The sequence below is a fragment of the Giraffa tippelskirchi genome, chromosome 13 (assembly GCF_054371585.1).
Source record: "Giraffa tippelskirchi isolate mGirTip1 chromosome 13, T2T-mGirTip1v1.2.pri, whole genome shotgun sequence".
In the NCBI taxonomy this organism is placed as follows: Eukaryota; Metazoa; Chordata; class Mammalia; order Artiodactyla; family Giraffidae; genus Giraffa; species Giraffa tippelskirchi.
This window is the reverse complement of record NC_137287.1, coordinates 72,962,771-72,988,119: the sequence shown is the minus strand read 5'-3', so window position 1 is coordinate 72,988,119 and position 25,349 is coordinate 72,962,771. Positions and strand designations below refer to the sequence as shown.

Here is a 25,349-nt window from a genome sequence, read left to right as displayed (position 1 = left end):
TCAAGCCAACCACATGCCTCACAGACAGCTTTCTTTAGCCACTGACAGCATCAAGGAAGGAAGAGCGTGAAATCACCAGGGATGGAGTGTCCGAAGCAGGGGTTGGCTGCTGAGTGATTCTCAGGGAGGGTGGCCTGGCCATTTCCTAACCTTCTATTTGGGGGCAACGGCTAAAAGTCCTCTTCAGGCAAGGAAGCGGTTGGTATAAGGAAATGAGGTGATCAGAATCCCTGCACAATTTCCTTTCCCCCTGTGAACTCTGCAATGTTCCACTGCAGGTCATGTCCACGTGGAAGGCAAGGCTGGCTGAAAGACTGAAGTCTCCGTCTGCAAGAATGCATCCGTTCCCATGCTCGGCTCTGCTCGCTTGTTTTGGGAACACAAGGGAGACTGCTCCCTTAGATCAGCCCCGTGCAGCTGATACCCGTTCCACCATCCATGTTCAGCCTAAGGCCAAAGCGGGCCGACACCCAAGTCACCCGCGAGGTGAAGAAGGCACCGTGGAGAAAAGGCGAGATTCAGGTGCCCATTCAGAGACAAATGGCAGCACAAACCGGAATTCAAGCAACCACTCTGCCGTCCAGCCCGCTGACACCCCTGAGGATCTGCCTGGGTCTCCCGATGGAGGATCAGTTCATGAGGCAGTTACTTTTCAGACTTCTATTCCCAGACCATCAATTATTGAAATGCCAGCGGTGAGTGTTCCCAATGCTATTGTAGAAGAAATGGAGTTGGGAGAGAATTCCGTGTTTGGTGAAGGCCAAACAAATGGAAACAAACCTGTTTAGCATTATTAGTGAGTAAAACATTGGGGGAACTCTTACTAGTGAGAGGAAGTGATCATTTTCTGAGACTTACAGGCAGGAGAAGGGAGTTATTTGGAGGAAAAAAGAAATGGTGCTGCTGATTTTTACAGTCAGCCTCTTGAGTTATTTATATATCTACTTTCCTGTTTCTGGCATTACTGAATTTTAACTGGTAAATATTCTGATTGGATTGAGCTACAAAATCATTTCAGAGTTCTTGGTAATCTCAATTTGGAGAGGCAGTATAGAGGTAGGCTTTCTTGAATGATGTTTTCCAAAGATATTCCTTGAGCATTTTGGGGTTGTATTTCTGGCCATTTTGCTTAGGACCAGATTGAAAAAAATGAGAGGTCTTTGGTGATCCACTATTAAGATATTCTGATTTTTTTTAAGATTATTTTTTCTATCTAGTCTAACAAAATCACTTTTTATCTGACTTGCTGGTTTGAACCTAAGAAGTCTCATTAAGCAGTGAAAACTGCCAAAGAGTGAAGACAGGGTCAAAACATGATTTTAAAAATAGTTTCATTTGACATTCTACAGGCTTATATTAAATGACTGAAGCTCAGCTCTACTGTCCACATCTTTCTATTCTGAGATTGAACCAAGGATTTCACCAAGCCCTCTGTTAAAGCAAGAACTGTAATTTTTTTTCTAAATCAAAATCCAAAGCAAACAGGACATCAAATAATTTTTGTTCAATTTTTTCAGTTTATACCCAGATCCAGAGTAAGATATTTTTATAGTAATACCATAGTCAGCATAGTGGATGTCATGGCTAAGATTATATTTGTCACATTAGTTAAAGGAACTAATGATGTACTATTTTAATGAGCTGGAAGAATTTCTTTTTGGTAGAGATTTCAGCAATTCGGCACCCACCCTATGTTGCTAAACACAGCAGCAAGTACAGGGGTTTGATTTGATTTCATCTTTCTGTTTTAGGGGCATATGTGACACAAGGGTTCTGGATAAATAAGTGTATTCAAATATAACCAATTAAACACAGCAGGGTAACATCCGTATCTATTGTCTACTGGTATGAGCAAAGCCAAGGATAGACCAAAGAGGTGAGGCAGGGCTTTTGATGGAACCAGTCATCACACACACTGCAAGGCTGAATGTAAGTGCCCCAAAGAGAGACACACATAAGACAGTTCAAGGAGATTGGAGTGTCTGGAAAGGTACCTTGCGGGGGAAGTGAAATTTGGGATGGGTCTAGAAGGGTTAGGATTTTTAAAGGCAGAGATGAAGGGAAGCACCTTGCCAGAAAAGGAAATTGTGTGAACAGAAGCTTGAACGTGGGGTGATGCAGCAGAGGAACAGGCAGGTGCATCAGGCTGGCCAAGTTGGAGAGACATCTGGAAAGGTAAAATGAGGCCCAAAGTGGTTTGAATGCTGTCATGAGAAGGCAGTAGGGAAGCTTTGAGAATTTTGAGCGGGGGAATGTCATGCTTGGGATTTCATTCTGGGAAGATAAATAGATGGATCCATGTAGGAGGGATTAAAGTTGGGAAGACTGGAGCTGAGAGGCCACTGGAATTATCTCGGCCTGAGGATGGTCACAGAAGATACAACAGGAAGGTGGGGTGGGAAGGGCAGAGAAGAAAGGATCCCACAGTGGACTCTGGGTTCCAAACTGAGGAGGGAGGAAGGCAAGATCAAACTGGCAGTGATGAAATGGAACACTGCAAAATTCAGTTGTCAGGAGGTACAAGAAGGAGATTCCATGGGCATGGTAAATAGCTTCTCTTTGGTTCAGATTTGAGGAGCTAACATTTACAGAGTACTTGCTGTATGCTAGCCATTCTTCTAAGTGCTTTACACAGAATATTCCATCATTACCTGGTTACAATGAGGGGACCATTCTTATGATTCCCATTTTACAGATGAGAACACTGATGCTCAGAGAGGGTAAGACACTTGCCCTAGTTCACAGAGGGAGGAAGTGACCCAGGATTAAAGCCCAGTTCTGTTTGATTCCAAAGTCTATCCTCTGAATTATAACATGCTTCCACTGCTTATTATTATTATTATTTGTGTGGTGTTTGAGGATTTACAAGTAAGTATTCTTATGTGATCTCACTTGATTTGCAGTTAATTAAAATTTTATGTGTGTATGTATGTGTATATAATTATATATAAATGTGTCTGTGTATATAATAATAGTTATCTTTATTAATTTGCTTAACACTGTTTTCTCTTAGTCTCATAGTGTATAACACTATGGAAAGAGATGTTTCCTACTTTGCGTCCTGCTGATGACAAGGCTTTGTGAACAACAGTGTGGGATTGCTTTGAGATCTTACGATTAGAAGTGCCACAGGACTGCCCAGATTTTTCATTACCTAGTAATTTTGTTGTGACATGTTTCTCCTCAGCAGATGATGAATGAGCTTCTTTTATTACAGTCTTGCCTGGAGGCAAAAATGTTTCCTTTTTGGATGCACTGATCCTCATCACTTAAGCTGTCTTGGTATAGGCAACAAATAAGACTCTTTTTTTTTTTTTAAAGAGCTCAGCCTCAGAACATAACCATAGCTGAGAAGTGAGTCCTATTTGTCTTTAGTTTCCTGGGGTTTAGACAGGAGGGTGAGTCATTTAAATTTGAAATAACATCTGGTCTGAGCAGGACGGCTCAGGATAGGCAGGCCAAGTGAACTAATTTAAAAGGAAAGGTTTTCGTTTGTGTAAATAGATGTGTGCACATCTGTATTTATGAAGTAGTACCAGTTAGTCTTCAACCTTCGTGGTGGTCTCTTCCTGCATCCAGGATGGTGACAACAATCCCAAACTTGGAATGTGTCTTATAATTGCTGCTATCTTCTGATTATAATTTTTTTCTTTCTTAGTGGTCTTGAAGCAGAAAAGTCTTATAATGGGTTGGACTGTAGAGTCAATGGAAGAGTAGGATGTTGACTCTTTCAGCCAAGAAGTACTGAGTTTTTACTCCGTGCCAGGACAGCCCTAGTGGTAGAAACCAAGAGAGGTTAAGATACAGTCTGTGAAGCTGCTTACTTACATTCTAGTGGGAGGAGATACAGTTGGGTAAGCAGGCAGGTAAACAGGCAGTGTCAGTGCAGTATGAGAAGGCTAATGGGTCAACACTGGATGCCATAGGAGCATGTGGAAGAGACTCTCATTTTAGCCTTGGGAAGACAAGCGGGGGCTGGAATATACGGAGGAGAAGGGTTTCTACTTTGTTCTTTTATCATTGCACATCAGACTCAACTCTGCCCTCTTCCTAGATGAATGGTGCTATGTTTCTTGTCTCTCCCCCTCCCTTAACAAAGCTGGCAGTGTAAGAAAGACACAGCTCCCACCTGAAGTAACTAAGGGATTCTTCTTTTTTATCTGCCATGTTTTGAGGCATATGGGATCTTAGTTCCCACACCAGGAATTCAACCCAAGCCCCATGCACTGGAAGTGTGGAGTTTTATTAAAAACACTGGACCACAGGGGTATTCCCAACTAAGGGCTTCAGAATAGTTTGGTAGTTTCAGAAAGTCTTTCTACAGCAGTAGCAGGTTTTCATCTAGTTCTTACTTCAACAAGGTAGCCATCCTGACACAGGAAGAGAAAGTAAATGTGGTTCAGGAAATCATTCCTGGGTATTTTAAGTAAAAGTTGGTTTTACAAAAGGGAAGGGAGACAGAGCCCATATTGGAGCTGCTAACTCCACTGCTTTTTGTAACAGGCCGGCTTTGCTACTAGGCAGAGAAGTGGTAACCCAGACATGCCCAGGACCCAGGTGGTGGTCTGGTCGAAGTCTTGAAGGTTCAGGCTGTCACTGCTTCCACGTTGTTCTGCAACCATCACTACCATCCTTCTCCAGAACCTTTTTCATCTTTTCCAGCTCAAATTCCATATCCATAAAACATTGACTCCCCATTGGCCCCATTGGCCCCTCTTCCTACTCCCTAGCAACTACCATATGAATTTTAGGATAGATTTTTCTATTTCTTAAAAAAAGATTATTGGGATTTTGATAGGGATTGCATTGAATATGTTGATCACTTTGGATAGTATTTATGTTTTAAAAATATTAGACAAATATAGTTTGTCTTTCCATTTATTTGTGCCTTCTTTAATATCTTTCAGCAATGTTGTGCAGTTTTCAGTATGCAAGTCTTTTGCCTTCTGGGTTATGTTTATCCCTAAGTATTTTATCCTTTTTGAATTGTTTTCTGAATTTCCTTTTCTCATTGTTCATTGCTGGTGTACAGAAATGCAACTGGTGAATTTTGTACATAGGTTTTTTATCTTGTAATTTAGCTGAATACATTTATTAGTTTAAATAGTTGTGTGGTATACCTGTGGAATCTTATGATTTATACATATGAGATCACTAAAATCTGTGAACAGAGATAATTTTACTTCTTCCTTTCCAATTTGGATGTATTTTATTTCTTTTTCTGTCTAATTGATCTGACTGGAAATTTCAATACTATTCAACAATACTGTGTTCAATAGAAGTGGCAAAAGTGAATATTCTTGTCTTGTTCTGGATCTTACAATATAAACTTCCAGCTTTCCACCACTGAGCATGACGCTACCGTTGAGTACAATGTGGGTTTTTCCTATACGGCCTTTATTATATGAAGTAATTTCCTTCTATTCCAAGTTTGTTGAGCATTTTTATCATGAAAGGGTGTTAAATTTTCTCAACACTTTTCTGCATTAATTGATATGATCATATTTCCTCCCTTCATTCTGTTGATATGTTGTTATACTGATTTTTTTTTTTTTTTGTATTTTGAACCATCCTTACATTCTGGAATAAATGGTATAATTTCACTTGGTAATGGTATAATCCTTTTAATATGTTGTGGAATTCTGTTTGCCAGTATTTTGTTGAGGATTTTTGCATCACTAGTCATCAGGGATATTGGTCTCTAGTTTTCTTTTCTTGTAGTATCTTTGAATTGGTTATTGTTGTTCAGTCACTAAGTCATGTCCGACTCTTTGCAAACCCATGGACTGTAGTATGCCAGGTCCTTTTATCCTTCACTATCTACCAGAGTTTGCTCAAATTCATGTCCATTGAGTCAGTGAATTGGACATCAGGGAGAGAATTATCTCACATTATAGAATGAGCTAGGAAGTGTTCCTTCATCTTCAGTTTTTCGGAAGATTCTGAGGATTGGTGTTAACTCTACATGTTAGGTAAAATTCACCAGTGAATCTGGCCCAAGGCTTTTCATTGTTAGGAAGTTTTTGGTTTCTGATTCAATCTCCTTACTAGTAATAGGTCTATTCAGATTTTCTATTTCTTCATGATTTGGCCTGGGTGAAGAGGAGCCACGGTAATTACAGTCATGATTACCACTTTTTGAGCACTATTAATAGTTTAGGGTGGTGCTAAATGCTTCCCATGGATAAACTCATTTGATCCTTCTAATCCTTCTACAATGTTCAGTTCAGTTCAGTCACTCAGTCGTGTCCAACTCTTTGCGACCCCATGAATTGCAGCACGCCAGGCCTCTCTGTCCATCACCAACTCCCGGAGTCTACCCAAACCCATGTCCATCAAGTCAGTGATGCCATCCAACCATCTCATCCTCTGTCATCCCCTTCTCCTCCTTTCCCTAATCCTACCCAGCATCAGGGTCTTTTCCAATAGATCAACTTTTCGCTTGAGGTGGCCAAAGTATTGGAGTTTCAGCTTCAACATCAGTCCTTCCAATGAACACCCAGGACTGATCTCCTTTAGGATGGACTGGTTGGATCTCCTTGCAGTCCAAGGGACTCTCAAGAGTCTTCTCCAACACCACAGTTCAAAAGCATCAATTCTGCGGTACTCAGCTTTCTTCACCATCCAACTCTCACATCCATACATGACCACTGGAAAAACCATAGCCTTGACTAGATGGACTTTTGTTGGCAAAGTAATGTCTCCGCTTTTAAATATACTATCTAGGTTGGCCATAACCTTCCTTCCAAGCAGTAAGCGTCTTTTAATTTCCTGGCTGCAATCACCATCTGCAGTGATTTTGGAGCCCCAAAAAATAAAGTCTGACACTGTTTCCACTTTCCCCATCTATTTGCCATGAAGTGATGGGACTGGATGCCATGATCTTAGTTTTCTGAATGTTGAGCTTTAAGCCAACTTCTTCACTCTCCTCTCTCACTTTCATCAAGAGGCTCTTTAGTTCTTCTTCACTTTCTGCCATAAGGGTGGTGTCATCTGCATATCGGAGGTTATTGATATTTCTCCCAGCAGTCTTGATTCCAGCTTGTGTTTCTTCCAGCCCAGCGTTTCTCATGATGTACTCTGCATATAAGTTAAATAAGCAGGGTGACAATATACAGCCTTGACGTACTCCTTTTCCTATTTGGAACCAGTCTGTTGTTCCATGTCCAGTTCCAACTGTTGCTTCCTGACCTGCATACAGGTTTCTCAAGAGACAGGTCAGATGGTCTGGTATTCCCATCTCTTGAAGAATTTTCCACAGTTTATTGGGATCCACACAGTCAAAGGCTTTGGCATAGTCAATAAAGCCGAAATAGATGTTTTTCTGGAACTCTCTTGCTTTTTCGATGATCCAGCGGATGTTGGCAATTTGATCTCTGGTTCCTCTGCCTTTTCTAAAACCAGCTTGAACATCTGGAAGTTCACGGTTCAAGTATTGCTGAAGCCTGGCTTGGAGAATTTTGAGCATTACTTTACTAGCATGTGAGATGAGTGAAATTGTGCGGTAGTTTGAGCATTCTTTGGCATTGCCTTTCTTTGGGATTGGAATGAAAACTGACCTTTTCCAGTCCTGTGGCCACTGCTGAGTTTTCCAAATTTGCTGGCATATCGAGTGCAGCACTTTCACAGCATCGTCTTTCAGGATTTGAAATAGCTCAGTTAGTTCCTGATAATCCCAATCATTCCTCTGATCAAAACCCTTCAATGGCTCCTTCATTCCCTCAGGGTAAAAATTAACTCTTAACAGGGGCCCACAGGTCCTTTACAAAGTATGTCTCATTACCTCTCTAAACTCACCTCCTACTGTTTTTACTGATGGGGAAACTAGAACTCAGTAGAGTTAGGCATCTGGTCCATTTCCTCTCTGAAGGTAACCTTTCCAGCAGGTTGGGAAGCTCAGTTTAACCAGTTAAAGTATGACTTTCTTGGGCTGTGCAGAATTCATGCTGCCAATAACTAGTCTAGGCTCCATGCCCATCCTTCCTCTTTTCTTGGCACAGTCTTTGTTAAGACCTGGGATAGTTTAATTAACTGGGTTTCAGCTTCCGTGGTTAGAATCAGATTCCAGCCATGCTCTCTTGAAGCTACATCAAGGCTATGTTAATTGTTATTTGGTGTTGGAGAGATTCCTGGATACCTGACAGCAGGAAAATTCCTGGAGGTATTCACCTCCATAGGCAACTGATCTCATTCAAAAAATTGATTTTAGTTTCAGTGTCTTAAAGTTGCCTTGAAGCCAAGCCTTGGGAATATCTTCTGTTGAGGGCAGTGTTATTTAGAATCATATTGTAAACGTGTGTGTAAATATATGTCACACCCTCATCCTACCCTAACTCTGCATCCTCTTTACTTAAGCATTATTAGGGACAACTCTGCTCGGCTGCATTTCTACTTCCTAGTAAAAACCAGTGTTCTTGCAATTTCTTTAGGATAAAATCTTCCCTTTTCCCCTGTGGATTCTAATAGAAGAGAACAGAATTCTAGGCTACCTGTTTTTGTTTTTTTTGTTTTTTTAAAAAACCCTATTAAGGAAACTCTCTGCTAGACAGATGATTTGACATAAAAACAATTCTAACAGAAAGCAACTTATAGACTCATGCAATCAAATGTTAGTTTTCTAGTTCCCTTTCATGCTCCTAGTGAAGTGAAAGTTTCTCAGTCACAAAGCCTGACTCTTTGTGACCCCATGAACTATACAGTCCATGGAATTCTCTAAGCCAGAATACTGGAGTGGGTTGCCTTTCCCTTCTCCAGGGGATCTTCCCAACCCAAGGATCGAACCCAGGTCTCCCACACTGCAGGTGGATTCGTTACCAGCTGAGTCACCAGGGAAGCCCAAGAATAGTGGATTGGATAGCCTGTCCCTTCTCCAGGGGATCTTCCTGACCCAGGAAATGAACCAGGGTCTCCTGCATTGCAGGTGGATTCTTTACCAGTTGAGCTATCAAGGACTCCTAACAAAATAACAAACCACCACCTCACCCCACCCCCACGCCAATACCAACAAGGATATCTTAATAAGCTGATGGGAATACCATCCCATTCATTTTAAGCCCTGATAAGACCCCAATGCTGGGAAGGATTGGGGGCAGGAGAAGGGGACGACAGAGGATTAGATGATTGGATGGCATCAACGACTCGATGGACATGGGTTTGGGTAAACTCTGGGAATTGGTGATGCACAGGGAGGCCTGGCATGCTGCAATTCATGGGGTCGCAAAGAGTTGGACACGACTGAGCGACTGAACTGAACTGAACTTCCCACGCTAGGTTTCTACTTTCAAAAGATGTTAAACATACTGGCACGATAGTGCATGATATACCCAGTGTACTCAGACAGGAACTTTCCAATCCAGATATTCAGTTGCATCCCAATTGGAAAAGAGTGAGACAGCTTCCTGGATTCTCTTAGAGTGAAATAAAATAAATAGTCCTCATAAAAGCATGCACATTTATAATGAACAACTTTGACTACTGCAGACCTTCTGTAAAATACTACAGGGGATGACAAAAAAGCAAAATTTTCAGATAGTTTAGAGCAGAGTGGAATAATATTTAAACTAAGAAATAAAAGCTTAGTGTATAATTTCATCAAAATTGAAAGCATCATTTTCAAATGAGGTTACTCCTGCGTTTACAATTCAGGTAAGAATAGTACATATATTCTCAGTAGGCTGCGATATGGTGGAGGGAGAGGTACAAAAGGAAGAGGTCAGCCTATATTTGAGCTGCACCTCTTTCCAGCTCGTCAGAAAGAACCTGGCAATCTGCCCATGACCGAGTTGACCCTTTGCCCTCCTTTTCATGGGTGCTTAATAAAAGAGCAGGGTTTACTTTGTTCGTAGGCAATGACTTAGGAGTGTCTAACCAAAGAGCCATCAAGGAAATTCCAATTTTTTGACAAGACCCATTTCCTCAAAATAACTGGTTTTGTAGAGTTGGGATTTCCATTCTCTTGATTATATAACATGCAATTGTACTTTAGTTGGAAAAAAATCTGCTATTTCACTCGCTGAGTACACTGGAAACTTTAAGGTTTCTCACCCTGCAGGAACCACAGCGACTAGCTGAATGAATGTGCTATATCAATCATAGGAAGTTAGAGGGGTTTTTTCCCAGCCAAGGATGTGTGTTAACCTGGTCTGAACAGCCTTTACTTTTGCACTCACAGTTCCTCCATTCCAAAGAAAACAGATCTCATCACGTTAAAACTTTTTCCTATGTGAGGTTGACACACTTGCTTTTGTAATTCCGCATCAGGGGATGTGAGAGTTGGGAAATTTGAGGTGATTAGAGGAAGAGAGAGTCTCCGCAAAGGGCACAGGACCTGCTATGGTAAGTGTTCATGATTTTGTTGTGTGAAACTGGTTTGTGGGTCTCCCACATTCAGTTAAGTGGAAAATTACAGCCCAGGCAACTGTTAGAACCTATCCACATAAGCATGATTTGGTTGTCCACAGCGTGAGAGGAACTTCCCCTCAAATGGACCACCTGCAAGAGGGGAGTCAGTTTCTGCAACCGGAAACATCAGGTTTCAAAAAACTGTGTCTCACATTACTTATCACTCGTAGTAATTACAGCAATTTCAAAATAACAAACTTACTTTTAAAGCTTAAATATATTTATATAAGACAACACAGTCTTTGGCTTCCCTGGTGGCTCAGTGGTAAAGAATCCACCTGCCAATGCAGGAGACACGGGTTCAATCTGTGGTCTGGGGGAGATCCCACATGCTGTGGAGCAACTGAGGCTGCACCACAACTTTTGAGCCTGTGTTCGAGAGCCTGGGAGCTGCAACTAGAGAGTAGCCCCCCCTTGCCACAGTTAGAGAAAAGCCCGTGTAGCAGCGATGACCCAGCACAGCCAAAAATAATAAATAAATAAAAGACAACACAGTCTCATAAAAACTTCAAATATGATAAATAGGTACACCTGTAGTAGAGCCAATTTAAAGTTAGCTCTTTTAAACCACCACATACAGTCAAGTAATCTTCACCAAAGCCACCAAGGATACACAATGGGGAAATGATAGTCTCTTCAATAAATGGTGCTGGGAAAACTGGACATCCACATGCAAAAGAATGAAACTGGACCCTTGTCTTATACCAAACACAAAAATCAACCCCAAGTGGGTTAAAGATTTAAACATAAGACCTGAAACCTCAAATCTCCTAAAAGAAAACCGGGGGAAGAAACCTTTGATATGGACCTCAGCAATGAGCTTTTAGAGTTGACATCAAAAGCACAGACAACAAAAACAAAAAATAAACAACTGGGACTATCTCAAACCAAAAAGCTTATGCACAGCAAAGGAAGCAATCAACAAAACTAAAAGGCAGCCTACAGACTGGGAGAAAAAATTTGCAAATCATATATCTGATAAAGGGCTAATATTCAAAATATATAAGGAACTCATCAACGGCAAAAAAAACAAAAAATCAAATAACCCAATTAAAAGATGGGCAAAGGCCCTGTACAGACATTTTACCAAAGAAGACACACAAATGGCCAATGGATACATGAAAAGATGTTTAAAATTACTACTAATCAAGGAAATGCAAACCAGAAACACCATGAAATATCACTTCACATGTGTTAGGGTGGCTAACAGAAAGAGACAGTTTCCCTGATTTTGAGGCCGTAAGAGATTCCCTAGCTCTTGTCTTTTTACGTGGTAGCCCTTTGGCATGAATAAAATGATATCTATGAAGGCAAAAATATTGTAATGGCAGAACCAGCAAGCCACGAAAATGGAGTGCAGAGCCCAGGGCCACCTGGAGTTTAAGATCCAGGATATGATAAATGAGTTGGACTTCTGAACTGGCCACATTCTCATACTTTGTTTTACAAAGGCAAAAATGCTAGTCAGTTAAGGACCTTGAATACCATTTGTTTCGCAAGTGAAAAATGACATAATTTCTTAGGCTAGTAAATCCTCTAATTGAGATTTAGCTAGCCTTGTCTAAAACATTTGCTGTGGCTGTCTCTGGATGTAGATTCCTGAATAGGGTCGTTCAGATGTTAAGCACCTCTTGAGTGTGGCCTTCGAAACTTTCTTTGCCCTCAAGAAGGAACACAAGGAAAAACGTGCTGGAATTTGGCTTTGGATGTTATTGCCTGGATGGGATGCCTGGTGCTGCTGTAGCCATCCTGTAAATGGCGGAGGACACATCTGTAGATAAAAGCAAACAACCTAGAGATGGTGGAGCAGGAAGAAAGAACCTGGGTCCCTGAAGAGGCCGTGGAACCACTTCAAGTGCAACTCACTGCCCATGGGGTATGCCAAAGTAGTGAAAAATAATTACACGTTTTAACAAAGGTGGACCCAGACTCACCTATCCCAGGGAAACTTCCAGGTGGTCTCCAGTCATCTAAAATTCAATGTATGCAAAGACAAACTAACTTTCCCCCAAACCTCCTCTTCCATATATCACTTAGGATGCTTTTAGCTGCAAGAAACAGAAAAATTTTAATTTAGACACTATGTAAATGAATTACCTCACTTATAAACAAGCCCCACGGTTGGGTGGTTTTGGAATGGGTTGAGTCAGTAGTTCAGTGAAGCCATGGGGCATCTGGCATCTTCCATCTTTCTGCTTAGCCGTCCATGACCTTGGCTCACCTCTGCGTATTTCCCTTGGTGGTGACAAAATGGCTCCTATAGCAGCTGGGTCACATGCCTCCTCCCTCCCCCTAGGATCTCCACACACTGGACAATTCCTCCTCATATTGTTATTGCTCTGCCTTCTCTGTCCTCCTTTCCTTTTCTGACACCATCCTCGAAACTTAGTTCCATGTTTGTGCCTTCTCCTGGCCTTTCCTGGCACTCAGTGTTTCCCTGGATTAAAGCATTGTAATCTGCACCATATTTGTTCATATGTCATGCTGTCCTGATGGACTCTGAGGAGCTTGAGAGCAGGCACTGTATCTTTTTTTCTGTTCATCTATCATGGGCAGTGCCCAGAACCATGCTGGACATGCTGAAGATACCTAACAGATGTTTACTGAATAAATTAAAGGATGAATCAATAAAATCAAAATCAGCAGAGAGGATTACTATACACAAGTCTTCTCAGAGTTTTCTCATTTCATCTTTGTTTAGTCTTGCCAACATTTTTGTGATCCATCCCTTGTTTTAGAAATGAATGGAAATAATTTAAGACCACACTGAGAATAGGGGCCAAGATACTTTTTTCTCTTTGAAGGATGAACTGTTTCTTGCTCAGTTTTGAGCCACAAAAAGCCAGAAAAACTGATTTTGAAGTGAACTCAGCCAGAGGAAGCACTTTTCTATCAACTGTCCTTCTAGCCTATTTTCTGGACCCCTCAATGAACTTGCCACATGGCAAAGAACTAGTCTCTTTATCCTTCTGTTTCCCTGTTTGCAAAATGAGGATAATGAGAGCTTTTATGATTCTAGTGCTGTTTTGGGAAGAATGACTATTTATACAGAACTTTAAGAAATACAGGAGAAAATAGAGAATATTAATAACATAAATGATACCATTAAAATGGGAGCTGAAGAAAACAAAGAGATGCATTCACTTCATTACTCTCTGTGACTTTAATAGCATGTGGACAAGTACATAGATAATTTTGTTCACATTATTAAGACCCTGAGCTGTATTAATGACACTGCTAAGAATGGCTTACATTTTTTTTTCACAATTCTGACTTTACAATGCTTCTGGCTAAAAGGAAAAAAGGTTTTTGTTTCCTGATTTGCAAAGAACTCAGTACCTAAAAGATATTTTTAGTTAATCTGATTTAAGCACAAAGTATATGATTTTGCACTTAATTGGTTACTTTCTAAATCTGAGATAAAAGTCAAAGATGCACATATTATTATCAAGTTAGAGGGTGTTCATGGAGAAAAGGGCTTCGCTGGTAACTCAGCTGGTAAAGAATCCTCCTGCAATGCAGGAGGCCCCAGTTCAATTACTGAGTCAGGAAGATCCCCTAGAGAAGGAATAGTCTACCCATTCCACTGTTCTTGGGCTTCCCTGGTAGCTCAGAAGGTAAAGAATCTGCCTGCAATGTGGGAGACCTGGGTTTGATCCCTGGATTGGGAAGATCCCCTGGAGGAGGGCATGGCAACCCACTTCAGTATTCTTGCCTGGAGAATCCCCATGGACAGAGGAGCCTGGCGGGCTACAGTCCATGGTATCACAAAGAGTCGAAGCAACTATGCACAGTGCAGCAAGTGGGGGAAAAAAAAGTAATTTGATTTAACAAGGAAAAAAATCCTTTCAAATAAAAAGTTCCTCAGGTTATTTCTTCTGTGCTTTCAGGAGTTGTTGTAGACTAACTTGGGAGTGTTAAAGTTTTCATTCATTCCTGAGTTCAACAAACTTCAGTAGGGACCCAATACATGCAGTGTTAGTGGTTGAATTTGCCACAAGGAACCAAGCACTCATTTTGCCTTAGAGTTGCTTGCTATTAGTTAGGGCAGGAGTCAGGCAAACAAACAACAAACAATAAAACCCAAAACAAGCAAGCAAACAAAAAACAGCTGCAAAATGAGGTCATCAATAACAAAATGACATTAACATTGATCTCATTTCTATGGCTTATTGTTCAAAACTGTGACTATGCGTGCTCAGTCGTGTCTGACTCTTTGCAACCCCATGGACTGTAGCCTGCCAGGCTCCTCTATCCATGGAATTCTCCAGACAAGAATACTTGAGTGGATAGCTATTCCCTTCTCCAAGGACTCTTCTAGACCCAAGGATAGAACCAGGGTCTCTTGCATCGCATGCAGATTCTTTACCATCTGAGCCACCAGGAAAGCCCAGTTGTTAAAAACGTTTATACAGTATGCACACTTTTTTCTTTCCCATCCAATGAAATTGCCATAAACCCGAATGATTATATATCAGTTTCTCAGAATTATAATCTCAAACTTTTCCCATTTTGCCGTCTCCTCTCTCCCCATTTCCACTGCATCCTTTATTGTTCTTATTTCCTTTTCTCCTAACTCCTACTTATGCTTCAGCATTTCTATTGATATAGGGGCCTCTGTCTCTAAGGTAATCCATTCATTCATTCACCTTCCAATTGTACTAGGGACTCTGTCAGTTCTGGAAACAAACTGAATAAGACTTCTTCCTTTTCCTAAGGAGTCTGCAGTCTAGCTGACAGACAGAAATATCTGTAAGAGCGTGGGTGCCATGGTAGGCACATGGGGTATAAGCGGGTGGGCAGTGAACCAATGCTACACGAAAGCAGGGTCTCAAAGCTTGAAGTGTTCGCCAGGTAAGCAAGGCAGACAAAAGCAGCAGGAGGCCAAGAGCCTGAGTCCAAATGACTTAAATAGGAAGGAAATGAAACAAACAAGAGAGAGGGTTGAAATGAATGTTTCCAGAGCACAGCTTCCGTTTTTAAATCCATTTGTTGGCCACTTGTGTTCTGCTTTTCTTTCAACTCACCTGAGAATGCATGTCAGCAGCCTCGGCAGCCCAACCCAGGCTGTGAACTTCAGATGAAAGTTTTGCATTCCTCTGTTCCCCAGGGACTCACCTGCTGGCATCTCCTGCAGATGGGGACCCCGGGCCAGGCATCTAGGGCATCCCCGCCTCCCACCGCCAGCAGAATTCTCTGCTCTCTTGGGAGAAGACATGTTGCCGGCTGGCCCGTAAGGTATTTTCCTGGGCATGGAAGCACAAGCCCAGGCCCATCTCCTAAATGCCTCTGACTTCAGGCCTTTGAAACAAGACATTCTCACCCCAGGCTAGTTTCAAAATCCATGTTTGCTTCAGGTATTCATTAGCCAGTCGTTATGGCCAGTTCTTCACTTAGAATTTCTGTACTTCCCATGCTTGTGTGTGGCACCATCTTTGCTGTGTGACCATCTGGATTATAATTCATTGCTCCCAGAGGGCAGAAGTGAAACTCCTCTTCAGAGTTCCAAATGCTCACTGTTGAATTACCTACTGGATAGTTTATTCCTGTCTGAGGGAACTTCCAATGTGGCTCATTTGCAGGACGCAGATGATTGACAAGTCTGGAGCCAAGGTTGACCAGCCCTCTCCATTGTCTTTTTGGATCAAGGAGAAGCTCTCTGAGGAGCAATCCTTCAGGAATTAACCGCTAAGTTTCACAGTAGAACTGCTTCACATAGACAGTACCCAAACCAGACCTAATTCCTGTGAGTTTGAAACAGGGGAGAAGGGAGCAAGGCACCACTTTTGAAAGAATGACATAGCTTGAGGGCACCACATAAACTGTTTAGAGCCAAATGGATCCAAGATGGCAGACAAGGCAACTTGACTAGGCCTTGATTCTCAGGATACTTGCTCATTATATCACATCAGCAAGCTAAAGGACACACCCAGAGGTGCCATGACAGTTCCAAGGTTGACCATCAAAGACCAAAAAGTGGGCAGCGGTCCAATCCCCGGAAATCCCTGCCCCTTTCTCTAAATAGTTGTAATAATCCTCCCACTCATGAGCCTATGAAATCACCCAGCCCATAAAACCTAACCCTGCTACATTTTGAGGCTGCCCTCCCCTCTGCGATGCCCCACACTGTCTGTGGAGTGTGTTACGGATTTTGTGCTCATTACAAGTGATTTTCAGTGAATGAAAAGGTGTTCTCTGGGGAAGAATGGATAAAAAAGAAATGGATGGAGTGATTCCTGGAGAGAGCAGCTATGATGGAATTGACTGGAAGGATGTAAACTAAGGATGTGCCAGAGCACTGTGACTACACAGCCTGCACATTGGGGACCTCTGAGTTCCTTTTGATTCTATTGGGTATAGCATTACTCTCCTGGACTCAACCCTATCCTGATACCCAGTGTGACATGTTCTTGCTCAAAAGAGATTTCTCTCAGACCACTGAATCATTTAAAGCTTAATTTAGACCGTGTGTGTGTGTGTGCTCAGTCGCTCAGTCGTGCCTGACTCTTTTGTGACCACATGGACTGTATCCTGCCAGGTTCCTCTGTCCATGAGATTTCCCAAGTAAGAATACTGGTGTGGGTTGCCATTTCCTCCTCCAGGGGATCTTCCTGAACCAGGGATTGAACCTGTATCTCCTGCACTGGCAGGCAGATTCTTTACCTCTGAGCCACCTGGGAAACCAATGTAGACCATGGCTGGTATTAAATCGGAGGAGGAAATGGCAACCAACTCCAGTATTCTTGCCTGGAGAATTCTATGGACAGAGGAGCCTGGTGGGCTACAGTACATGGGTCACAAAGAGTCAGACAAGACTGAGCGCTAACACTTTCATTTTCACTTTGGTATTAAACAGGTCACCCTGGCAGCTCAGTGGTAAAATGAATCGGTCATACATACACATACCAGTTCAGTTCAGTTCAGTTGCTCAGTCTTGTCCGACTCTTTGCAACCCCATGGACTGAAGCACTCCAGGCCTCCCTGTCCGTCACCAAGTCCCGGAGTTTACTCAAACTCATGTCCATTGAGTCGGTGATGCCATCCAACCATCTCATCCTCTGTCACTTCTCCTCCCACCTTCAATTTTTCCCAGCATCAGGGTCTTTTCAAATGAGTCAGCTCTTCACATCAGGTGGCCAAAGTATTGGAGTTTTAGCTTCAACATGAGTCCTTCCTATGAATATTCAGGACTGATTTCCTTTAGGGTGGACTGGTTGGATCTCCTTGCAGTCCAAGGAACTCTTAAGAGTCTTCTCCAACACCATCGTTTAAAAACATCAATTCTTCAGCGCTCAGCTTTCTTTAGAGTCCAACTCTCACATCCATACATGACTACTGGAAAAACCATAGCCTTGACTAGCTGGGCCTTTGTTGGCAAAGTAATGTCTCTGCTTTTTAATATCCTGTCTAGGTTGGTCATAACTTTTCTTCCAAGGAGTAAGCAACTTTTAATTTCATGGCTGCAGTTACCATCTGCGGTGATTTTGGAGCCCCTCAAAATTAAGTTTGTCACTGCTTCCACTGTTTCCCCATCTATTTATCATGAAGTGATGGGACCAGAAGCCATGATCTTCGTTTTCTGAATGTTGACTTTTAAGCCAACTTTTTCACTCTCTTCTTTCACTTTCATCAAGAGGCTCTTTAGTTCTTCTTTGCTTTCTGCCATAAGGGTTGTGTCATCTGCATATCGGAGGTTATTGATATTTCTCCCAGCAATCTTGATTCCAGCTTGTGCTTCACCCAGCCCAGCATTTCTCATGATGTACCCTGCAAATAAGTTTAGTATGCAGGGTGACAATATACAGCCTTGACGTACTCCTTTTCCTATTTGGAACCAGTCTGTTGTTCCATGTTCAGTTCTAACAGTGGCTTCCTGACCTGCATACAGATTTCTTAAGAAATATGCTGAAATATGCTGAAACATACACATTTATCCCCACCCTTTTGGATTTCCTTCTCATTCATGTCACCGCAGAGCATTAAGTAGAGTTCCCTGGCTATTTGGGGACATTCAGGTTGTTTCCATGTCCTGGCTATTGTAAATAGTGCTGCTGTGAACACTGCCACATGTTACATTTTATATGCAGGAGGAGGATGTTGACAATTTGGAAAACAACTCACAAAATACCTCCTTTAGTTATCAAAATGGGAAAGTTGAGTGTACTTTTTTCTTTCTTTGAAAAGCAGTGAAAGTTCTGTGTGTCACTGAAGAGCAGATGTGAAGTAAAATCTCAGAATAACAAAAAGTCATTCATATAAATATTCATCCTCATCGATTCATTTGGCCCCATTCCTCTCATTTCCCTTCCACCAGGCATACACAGTAAAGATAACATGGAAGTGAGGAAAACGCATGAAGGAGAACGCTAGTTTACCATGAAGTTGAGTAAGTACTAAATAATCACAGTGGGCCTTGACAGGAAATCTAGATGCTCCTTCTAGATTCTGTGAACCTTGCCCAAGCATCATCAACTACGCTGAGGAAGACCTGCCTATGACTGCAGTGTGGGAGTGCTGGAGCTTATTTTTTTTTAATCTAATCTTTGTGTCTTCAGTATAACAGGCCTTTATACTCCTTCCTAAATTCTACTTCCCGCTGCTATCCTGACAGAGAAAACAGTAGAGCTTGGTTTGTCAAGAAAAGCATAGCCATAAAACTATGTATACATATGTCACAGTGGTGCTTGTGTGTGTGTATGTGCGTGCATGCACTAAGTCTGTTACCACTCTTTTCATTACTACCCTTTTGATAACATCATTAATAGCTTTTGAACTAGAAACTTTGTGTTTGGGAGCACCTATACTATATTAAAATTATACTTGGGCTGATAAAAATTGCCCATTCTCCCATTTTCTCTTGTACAACATGCTGTTTGAATGGCTAAGTTTGCGTGAGCCTTATTCACCCCATCTTAAGGTCAGAGACTGTCACACACACAAGGGTCCCCAAGATACACGATAGGCTTGCACACCATAGCACAGATTTAGCTCCATTGCATTGGAGGTTCATATCCTGTACCAAACTCTTCTTACTATTAACAACCAAGGGTTACTAGAAGCTACATGCCTTTGTACCTGGATTGGGCGCTGGAGGGGAGGTAAACTCTCATTGGAATGTTTTGCAAGTGGAATGGGAAAGGGAAACCTCTGAGTGTGAAGCTGAGTCCCTTCCCGGCACTCGGCCCCTTCCCAAGTGTCCTCTTTGAAGAGATGAGTAAGGAGCAAAAGGAAGAGACTCTGACGTCATGGAGATTTGACAGGCAATAGGTAGAGTCCCTTTTTCCAGGCATCACATTCCAGGCTGCAGCAAAAACAGGAAGGATGCTCTCACAGGCTAGAGTGAGTGGGTCAGAGTCTCTGCACCAGCAGACAGGGTATCAGGAAACCTGCAGTCTGGGGATGACATCAGCCTGGGATGGAAAACTTTGCCCTGGTTCAGTGAATATGAAAATAGGAAGACTGATGGGTGTTTCAAAAAACACGTGCAAACCAGAGCAAGAGAGGCTGTGGATCAAACCCCTTTTCTGATTCTTTTCCTTCTTTCTTCAATCTCCTTGTCTTCACAGCCACTGGTCCTGTTCACACCATTACCTTCTCTGTGGGGGAAGTGGGAGCTCAGGCAGGTAGACTTCACTTGAGGTATGTTGCAGTCTCAAGAACCTGACACTTCCCTGCCCTCCTGTTCCTGTAGGTCTCAGGGCCACAGACCAAGGCAGAAGGACACCCAGGGACACCTCTGGGGGTATCTGGGGGTGGTCTAGGGACCTACAGACATCCCAGGACTTTCCACACTTTTTCAAAGGATTAGCATATCAGGCCACTCTACTCAACCTGCCTCCCTGGGGGCTCTGCCCAACGCTGGGCATCCCAGGCTCATTCAGACTCCTCTCTTCGGTTGTAGTCCCCTAGCCTGAACTGGCAAGCTCAAAAAGAGATGTAGAGGACCAGCAGCTATCAAACACACTTGGCTCCTTACAGGAGAAGGGCCATGTACGGAAAATCATATAAAAACCAAATGGTTTCTCAAAATATCCTCTAGTTTTAATAGCTAAGAGCCCACATGTGTGGGTTTGCTTTGAAACATTCTCGTCTTTGGGAAGGCTGGGGGAGGGGTCTCTGTGTTTGGAGTCAGCCCTTCTTCAGGGACCACAGTGAGGAAGTCAGAAGGCAGATGTGCATACTTCATCTGCCCAGCTGGGACCCATCATCCTCCTCCTCCTCATGACCTAGTGGATGTCCCCCAGCATCTGGGGCCAGACTCTTAACAGATGTTCTGACATAGAAATAAAGTGCTAGGCAGACATGCTGCTAACATTTGCAGAGTAGAAGTCTGAGGTTAAGCTCCCCTTTTGTGCCGTCCCTGGTTCCATCTTGTACCTTGACAGGGCTTCGAGCACATGTATCTGGACCCCTCCATGTGCAGACCGCAGGGCTACCCCACCCCTCCCTGAAGAGCCACTCTTTGAACCATCTTCTTTAGCAGAAGTGCACACATTTGCTGTGCCTTGGGAGTCTAGACCTGAGGAAGACAGCTCCCCCTGGGTGGTTTGGTCAAGAATTCCTGGGTCCTGAGTCTCAATGGTCTAGAAGGGGTAATGAGTGTTGGGTAGGCACATCCCCTGGCCCAGGACTCCTTGTGTGGAAGTCTCTAGAACAAAGAGCTTCAGGCACAGGTGTGCCTGTGTGGTTCTACGGGCTCCATTCTGTGTCCTGCAGTTTCAAGATATTCCTAGGACAATATTAATAAGTATCATGTGCTGTGTTTATACTTTTCATAGACTGGTATGTTCTCAATTTGATAGCTTTGTGGTGCTTTAAAAATGCTTTCCCAAAAGAAAAATGCAGGAAGCATAATCCTCCTAGACTTCAGACAATACTACAAAGCTACAGTAGTCAAAACATTGTGGTATCAGCACAAAAGCAGATACATGGATCAATGGAACAGAACAGAGAGCCCAGAAATAAACCTACACACCTGTCAAATAATCTTCAACAAAAGAGGCAAGAATATACAATGAGGAAAAGACCGTCTCTCCAGTAAGCGGTGTTGGGAAAGTTGGACAACCACATGTAAACTAATGAACTTAGAACATACACTCACATCATACACAAAATAAACTCAAAATGACTTAAAGACTTAAATATAAGACATGTCACCATAAAACTCAAAGAAGGCAACACAAGCAAAACATTTTCTGACATAAATCATACTAATATTTTCTTAGGTCAGTCTTCCAAGGCAATGGAAATAAAAGAAAAAAATTTTTTAAATGGGACCTATTCAATCTTATAAGCTTTTTCACAAAGGAGGAAACTATAAACAAAACAAAAAGACATCCTATAGAATGAGAGAAAATATTTGCAAATTATGTGACTGACGGACTTAATTTCTAAAATACACAAATAGCTCATACAACTCAACAACAAAAAACAAACAACCCAATCAAAAGATGGGCAGAAGACCTAAATAAACATTTCTCCAAAGAAGACATGAAAAGATGCCCACTGTCACTAACTAGTAGGGAAATGCAAATCAAAACTACAATAAAGTACCACCTCACACCAGTCAGAATGGCTATCATTAAAAAAGTCTACAAAAAATAAATGGTAGAGGGGGTGTAGAGAAAAGGGAACCCTCTAACACCGTTGGTGTGAATATAAATTGGTGTAGCCACTATGGAGAACAGTATGGAGGTTCCTTAAAAAACTAAAAATAGGGCTACCATATGATCCAGCAATCCTCCTACTGGGCATATATCCAGAGAACACCATAATTAGAATAAGATAATGTTCATAGCAGGAATGAGAGACCAGTATCTCAGAAGCCAGGTTGATTGAGAGGGGAACGGAGTTTCAGGGAAATGCCAAAAGGCAAGGATCTTTTTGAAGGCTGCTAAGCCCACAGCGCATTGGATGGTGTGAGTGGGGAAAGACTTCCCACTTATCAGCCACCCCTCAGCATGAAACTCAGACAAGCTGGCTTCTAAGAGGCTGACAGATAACATGGTCTTGGCTTTTGTTTCCTCTTAATGGCATTGTTACCTGGCTTAGAAACATTGCCAAATTTCACCTGGGTGATGACTCCTTCCCAGAGAGGCTGGTTGGAACCAAATCTCATCTCCTTTGAGAATCTTTAATAGGTCCTGAAACACACTGCAGAACAGAAAGGATGTGACTCCAGGACAAGCATTCAGTTTTTGGGTTTTTTTAAAGGAAAGTTACTCTAGATCCCAATGGTATAGTCAGATCTATCCTTACACCTTGCTTTGAAGGACGGGGTAAAATCCAGGCCGGCTGGCACTTGAGCAAGCAGGTCACACAGGCCCACTTGGGACTGCTGTGGCTTTGATGCCCCTGGTTTTCTTTGTGTTGCATCTCAGTTAAATGCTCTACCTTTGAAACCTCTGGATACCAGTCAGAGTTTGTATGTGTAAGCAACAGAAATGAACTCTGGTTGACTGAAATGAAATTGATCAAAGGATAGCTGGGGAGTTTACAGAGGAGCTGGAATTAGGCTCTAGACTACACAGCCTGGAACAGCACTCCAAACTGTGCCGTAGAACCAATCCCATGAAGACAGTTCTATGGCCACTGCTAGCATAGATATCGCAGCCTGCTCCCCAGATTCTGCTGGCTCTAGACACTGGATGTTGCTACTAGCACCACTGCTGTGGCTGGCTAGGGATGCAAATTTGCCTGATGACCACTCTTTCCAGTTCCATCAATCTTAAGCTGCTAGCTTCCCATTCAAAGTCTTGGGGGAGAGGGTGAGCAGCTAACTGCAGGAAGTCAAGATACAGTCTCTGCCAACAGCTGCAGGTAAAAGACTGGGATCATGAGCTACTGATACCTGCAGCATCAGCAGTGGGAGGCTCTGCCTTCCACTGAGACACAAAGTGAGGAAATCCCTAGATGTAGGAGGAAGGTTCAGATACTGGGTGTCCAGAAAGAATGATAGATGTCCACTAGCCTCTGTTAGGTCTAACCTTGACCCTCACATACTCACTCCCAACTTAAAAGACATTCATCCATTCAGTATACTTTTATGGAGTATTTGGTTTTTGTTTGTTTTTAACTTTTTATTTTATATTGGAGTATAGTAGATTAACAATGTTGTGTTAATTTTAGGTGTACAGCAAAGTGGTTCAGTTATACATATACATGTATGTATGCTTTTTCAAATTCTTTTCCCATTTAGGTTGTTGCATAATATTGAGCAGAGTTCTCTGTGCTATACAGTAAGTCCTTATTGATTATCTGATTTAAATATAGCAGGGTATATAAGTCCATCTCAAATATCCAACTATTCCTCCCCCACCCGTCTCCTCTGGCAGCCATAAGTTCATTCTCTAAGTCTGTGAGTCTGTTTCTGTTTTGTAAATAAGTTCACTTGTACTGTTTTGGGTTTTTTTCCTAAAGTTCTGCATTTAAGTGATAGCATAAGATTATTTGTCTTTGCCTGACTTACATCACTCAGTGAGTGCTTGTTAAGAGCTAGGTGCTGTGATAACTTTGTTGCAGCGGAGAGATGGAATACAGAGTTAAAAGAAAATGACCTTCTCAGTAGTTACCCATTTAGTTGGGAAGGCAGACAAAGCAGAATAAGAAAGGTGTAGTGGGCGGTTTGACAGAAGCTCTGGGGTCCCTAATCAGAGGAGGTGACCCACAAATTAGATCTAGAGGAATAAGTGGGAATTGACAAGGCAAAGGTAGGTGAGGGTGTTTCAGGAAGAGGAACTTCACTGCAGCTGTGGGTGGTTGCAAGGAGGGACCAGGTGAGGGCTGAGGTTGTAGTGACAGAAATCACAGAAGCTTTGCGTGCCTTACTGAGCAGTCTGGATCTTATACTGAAGATTATGGAGAATCACTGGGGGATTTTAAGGAAAATCATTTTAGAAGCACCACTTTATCCTGAGAATTGCAGGGAATAAGACTAAAGGGAAAGACTTTCACTTTAGGAAGTTACAGGAGTCTAGGGAAGAAAGAGTGACAGAGAGATCCAAGAAAAAAATAGTTTAGGAGATCTTCAGAGATAAAATTGACAGGACTTGGTAACTGATTAAATATGGGGTTTATAAGAGGAGAAGTTACAGATGACTTCTAGTTGATGGGCTGGGCAATTTGGGGATAGCGATGTCATATATCTGGGGGAGAGAGGATGTGTTTGATTTTGGAAACGTTGAGTTTAACGTTGAGTTTGACACTGAAGTAGAGGGAGCTGGGAGGCAGAGGGATAGGCAGATCTGAACTTCAGGAAAGTAGGCTAAGCTGGAGATGGAGGTTGGAGACTGTCAGCATTGTGGTCATTGTTGCTGAAGTCATAGCGATGCTGTATCACTTAGGAAGAATCTAGAGCAAGCAGATGGGGGAAGGAGGTCCATAGATATCAGGTGGGCGTGGATTGTCTGCATTTTAAGAAGAGAGTAGAAAGAGTCTGTGAAGCCACTGAGAACAGGGTGAAACGAACAGAGGCAGCAAGAAAACCTGAAGAGTGTGAAAGCCGAAGGAAGGAAGATTTTCAAGAAGGACTAAATTGTGCATGTGGTTTTGGTGGGAAGACACCATTAATGACCTTTATGATAACATTTTCAATGCCGTGGTGGCTGTTAAGTATTACCGTGAGTCTAGACGAGAAGGCAGGTGAGACCCAGGAGTGCAGAGTATTTTCCAGGGAGTTTGCTTACAAAAGAGAAGGAATTAGATAGGGCAGGAGCTAAGGGGTGATACAGAATCATTCAGAGAGTAATTGCTAAAAACTGGCCATTACTCCCTTTCCAGAATTTTATTACCAGGCCAGATATTGATCTTTGAACGCATGCAATCAACTGTCCCTCTTCCCTTTCCCTTCGGAATTCACAAATATTTGGTTAACATCTCTCATAGTCCACATACCACTTTCAATTCACTGGTGAACAAAACAGTGACTGCTGCCGCTCATTAAGCCTAGG

General features: G+C 42.3%; 1 protein-coding gene and 1 long non-coding RNA gene across 3 annotated transcripts in view; one reads left to right on the top strand and one right to left on the bottom strand.

Annotated features, from left to right (window-relative positions):
* LOC145531370 (uncharacterized) overlaps positions 1 to 25,349 on the bottom strand; it is a 105,825-nt gene that overhangs the window by 48,321 nt on the left and 32,155 nt on the right. The window contains exon 3 of the long non-coding RNA XR_014072380.1: positions 12,336 to 12,449. This is a non-coding gene — a long non-coding RNA (uncharacterized LOC145531370). The remainder of the gene's footprint in view (positions 1 to 12,335; positions 12,450 to 25,349) is intronic.
* The window catches only part of FAM107B (family with sequence similarity 107 member B), a 209,733-nt gene continuing 184,461 nt past the window's right edge, over positions 78 to 25,349 (top strand). The window contains exons 1-2 of one of the 2 annotated variants that reach the window (XM_081553581.1): positions 78 to 198; positions 279 to 695. In XM_081553581.1, coding sequence (XP_081409707.1) covers positions 282 to 695 — 414 coding nt within the window. In that variant the 5' untranslated portion in view covers positions 78 to 198; positions 279 to 281. The remainder of the gene's footprint in view (positions 199 to 278; positions 696 to 25,349) is intronic. The other variant, XM_081553580.1, reaches the window with a different exon arrangement.